At 35.6% G+C, this 4,226-nt stretch overlaps 1 protein-coding gene across 8 annotated transcripts in view; it reads left to right on the plus strand.

Annotated features, from left to right (window-relative positions):
• LOC106878848 (glycogen debranching enzyme) overlaps nucleotides 1-4,226 on the plus strand; it is a 154,032-nt gene that overhangs the window by 56,995 nt on the left and 92,811 nt on the right. For all 8 annotated transcript variants that reach the window (XM_052970625.1, XM_052970632.1, XM_052970627.1 and 5 more), the window contains one exon: nucleotides 3,601-3,720. In XM_052970625.1, the coding sequence (XP_052826585.1) occupies nucleotides 3,601-3,720 (120 nt within the window). The remainder of the gene's footprint in view (nucleotides 1-3,600; nucleotides 3,721-4,226) is intronic.

Here is a 4,226-nt window from a genome sequence, read left to right on the forward strand (position 1 = left end):
ATATATATAAAACAATCCTAACTTCATCATCATCATCGTTAAACGACGACGATGATGATGATGAAGTTAGGATTGTTTAAACATTCAGGTGATAGGCTAGAAGTGTTTAAGCAACGAAGGGATAATTAAATCCGAAGGCACTCCTGGAGATTACCTGTGTGGGTACCGTCTTTGTTAGAAGGTATCCAGAGGCAGGTAATTTATCTTGTAAACCGTAGTTTATAAGTATAATCATGTAGAAAATGGAGAAACAAACACAGGAAGAAGCAGGTCGATTGCGTTAGTGAGCCATTAATTTAATCAATTAGGTAGAGTTTATGTAATGTTACATTTACGATAGTTTCGATTTGCCAATTTAATTGGCAGATCTCTTCAGAATGCTGAGAAGTCTGTTTAAATGCATGGTGTGAGAGATGCAGGTATAGAAAGGTGAAGGATATACTAATGTAAAAGAATGCATATAGTGGTGTGAGAATAGAGGTAAGGTACAGTGAGTCTTACATTTTAGTCGAGATCAGGGTTAATAATATTTCTGCGAAGGAGAGGTAGGGTGTGTGCTGTTTAAGTCCGTAATTCCAATCTTAGTCAAGCGCATTATTCACATGGGTGTTGTTAAATCAAGCAGATGTTATGGTTCTTTGGTACTGGCAGTGTAAGTAAAGGGGAGTAACTCTAAGTTTTGTTGAAGAGGGAGCTAACTCTGTCCTAGTAAATAATTATACTTAGAAAATGAAAATTTTGTAGTGTGTAGATAAACTAGGTTATTTTCGTATTTTTTGTTTAGAAGACGTGTTGTAGCCGTTAGGATTTCGAGGCGTTCAGTTAGGTAAAGATCACAATGTCTGTTAATTGAGTTCTAAGAATTTGCTGTTCTGAGTATATGCCATTTTAGTTTGCTATATTATTGTCCTTTAATTCCCAGATATAGCTACTAAGTCCTGTTGAATTTGCCTTCTTTCTATTTCTAAAGCTAGATTGGTGTTCATTGTATCTAAGGCGTATTTGGTTTTTCGTGGCTGCAATGTATGATCTTATATGGCTGTTTGTGTGTACGTCACATTGGTAAACTACATTTTTAGTCTTACATCTTTTGGAGAAATTGCATTTATTCCTATCCTTACAGCTACATAAATTGTAAGGGGTGTCTGTGTCGGTGTGTTGTTGTGTGGCCCTATTGTTTTTTTGGTGTGTGTCTCTGTTAGCAAGGGGTGTTGGATTAGGATTGGTGGTTTGTTCTATTTGTCGGACTGTTGTTGGTTTGGTTGTTCATGATCTTTCTAGCTGCATAGAATGCGTCTAATTTTTTATTATTAATAGAGGCTATGATGGTAGCTAAGTTACATGTCAGTCTATGGCCAATTCTAATTTTGTTCTTAAATATTGCGACATATTTATTGTTTATATTTAGGTGTTTAATGAACGGACTATGTTGGATTTGAGGTTCATGGCGAAGGGGATAATTAACCAGATTGTATCACTATTGTGCTTTTTGTTATTACTGTTATGTCTGGTATAGAACGTGTCATCATAGCTGGGAAGGCCAGTGAATTTGCCTTTGTGGCTATCTAATTTATTTCTATTGTTAGGTTTATTTTTAGTATGTGTCTTATCAGTGTTAGCTGGGTTAATATTGTTTGATTTTTGTCGGCCCGGCGTCAAGGGGTTGAGGCTTATAACAGGGTTTATTTTAGTTTGTTGGGTTTCGTTGTTAATAATATTCTTATCTTTGTGTGGCTTAATATTGATCATGTTATGGTTGTTATTGTATTTCCGCTTCGTTGTGTTATTAGTCTTATTAATGCTAATATCATTATTGGTATTGGTGTTTACGCTGTTGTTGGTATTTTTGGTGTTATGTGGGTTGGCTTTGGGATCCTTTGTATTACTATTATTTTTATTATGTTTAATTGTGTCCTTCTTATTGTTGGTGTGGTTTGCAGTAGGGTTTGGTGTATTATCATTGTACGTGTTAATATCATTTAGATTCCCTTTATTTCGGTCATTTGTATGGTTATTGGGGTCTAGGTTTTTAATTTTATGGTTGAATCCTGCTTTATGTAGTGTGACATTATAGATTTCCTTGTGCTTATTAAAAATATCCTGGTTAGAGGAGAGGCGTGATATTCTATTGCTTATACTATGCTATATATATATATATATATATATATATATATATATATATATATATATATATATATATATATATATATATATATATATACCAATCATCGTTTAACATATGCTTTCCATGCTGGCATGGGTGGGACGGTTTGACAGGAGCTGGCCAGGTTGCACCAGACTTTTGTGATTCTTTGTCAGAATTTTTACTGTTGGATGCCCTTCCTAACACCAACCACTCAGCAGAGTGGATTTAGTGCTTTTTATGTGGCACAAGCACAGGCAAGGTCAGTTTTGGCAAGGTTTTTTACAGCTGGTTGCCCTTCCAAATGCCAACTACTTTACAGTGTGGACTGGATGCTTTTTAAGTGGCATCTGCACTGACAGAGAAAAGGGGGCAGAGGTGATCTTGTGTCAGATGATGAAAGGTTATAGTGAAACAGAGAGACAGAAACAGGTGTGTTCCTGTAGAGGAGGTACACGGTTACCTAACTGGAGAGAGAGAGAGAGAGATCAGGAATGAGGACAGAAACAGGTGTGCTGCCGCAAAGGGGAAGCATAGTTACCCAAAGGAGATACACGGTTACTCAACCTGAGGGAAGTGCAGGAGAAGGAGAGAGAGAGTGAGAGACATCAGGATAGAGATGGTAGCAAAGTGCCGAACATACAAGGGACAGGGATCAGAATATAAATGGGATGATCAAGTAAAGGCAGAGAGAGAAACAGATGGTGGCAAGAGCCAGGGCATAACCCTTGAGGTTCAAAAGTCATAATATAAGTGGCAGGATATTGCCAAAGAAGCATGATTAGAGAGTGAGGAGGGGAAGTGAGTGGTGAAAACCTGGGTATATAGAGTGAGGGAGGGGGCTACCAAATAGCAATGATACAGAGAAACAGCCGTGAGGAAAGAATTGGGGAGTGAGAGGTAGGCATAGTGCATGAAGGAGGAAATGTAATGAAGAGAAGATATGTATATTGTGTGTGTGTATATATATATATATATATATGTGTGTGTGTGTGTGTGTGTGTATATATACACACACATGTTAGAAGTAAATAGACACCCCATACAACATCGTTTTCTGTTTATTCTAACTTGTAATGGTTTATGTATAATTTCAGATTTAAATAAATTTTAATGATTATAAGGGTGTCTATTTACTTCTTTCATGTGTGTGTGTGTGTGTGTGTATGTATATATATATATATATATATATATATATATATATATATATATATGTTTACTATCTTGTACTAAAATAAAGAAATTGATATCAGTTGTTAGTAAACAAAGTGATGGCTGTAATGAAGACGAGGATGCTAAACTAACTACTTGGATATATCACAGCCATCTGTTGAAATATCCTCAGGTTTACTGTTCTTCATTAGTCTAAGTGTGATAAATTAAATACCTGAAATATATTATGATTAAGTCAATTGATTGTACTCAGGACTGATAATTATCCTCCTTTCTTTTTTTAGGTCATTGCAATCATCTGGTTCACCTTGAACATAAAACCATGAAGAAGCATTTGCAGATACGGACTTTGATGATCCATAAGGGAGAAAATATGGAGACTACCCTATTCCGTCTGGAGAAAGGTAAGTTGAACAGTTTTGATTATGTTTGAACATGACTGGAAGTATTCATAGAAAGTTCTGGCTGTTCAGTTAAATATTTATATATATAATATAGAAGGGATTTTAATCCAAGCTGTGTTTTCATGAAGCACATCTATTCCAGTAATCAAGTGTATGTACATATATGTTTTATTTTAAAAGAGAAAATCAGACATATAATTCAAGATTCCTGGTGAATTATATTTGCTGCATAAGTATGTAATAAATGCAGACTGAAATATGTAGTACCATTTTAACCCTTTAGCATTCAGATTATTCTGTCAAATGTAATGCTTATTTATTCACACTGCTTTGAGTTAACCATGTATTATCTCGTGGTTTTGGTGTTTCAATGATGTAATTGTTTACTTTTAGAATAACATTGTAGGGTAGATGTGAAAGGCTGGATCTGGCCAGTTTGAGGATAAAACAGGTAGAATATGTGGTGTTATGGGCTGTGACGAGCTATGTGTTGAGGTGGAGAGGGG

Source organism: Octopus bimaculoides, chromosome 9 (assembly GCF_001194135.2).
Source record: "Octopus bimaculoides isolate UCB-OBI-ISO-001 chromosome 9, ASM119413v2, whole genome shotgun sequence".
In the NCBI taxonomy this organism is placed as follows: domain Eukaryota; kingdom Metazoa; phylum Mollusca; class Cephalopoda; order Octopoda; family Octopodidae; genus Octopus; species Octopus bimaculoides.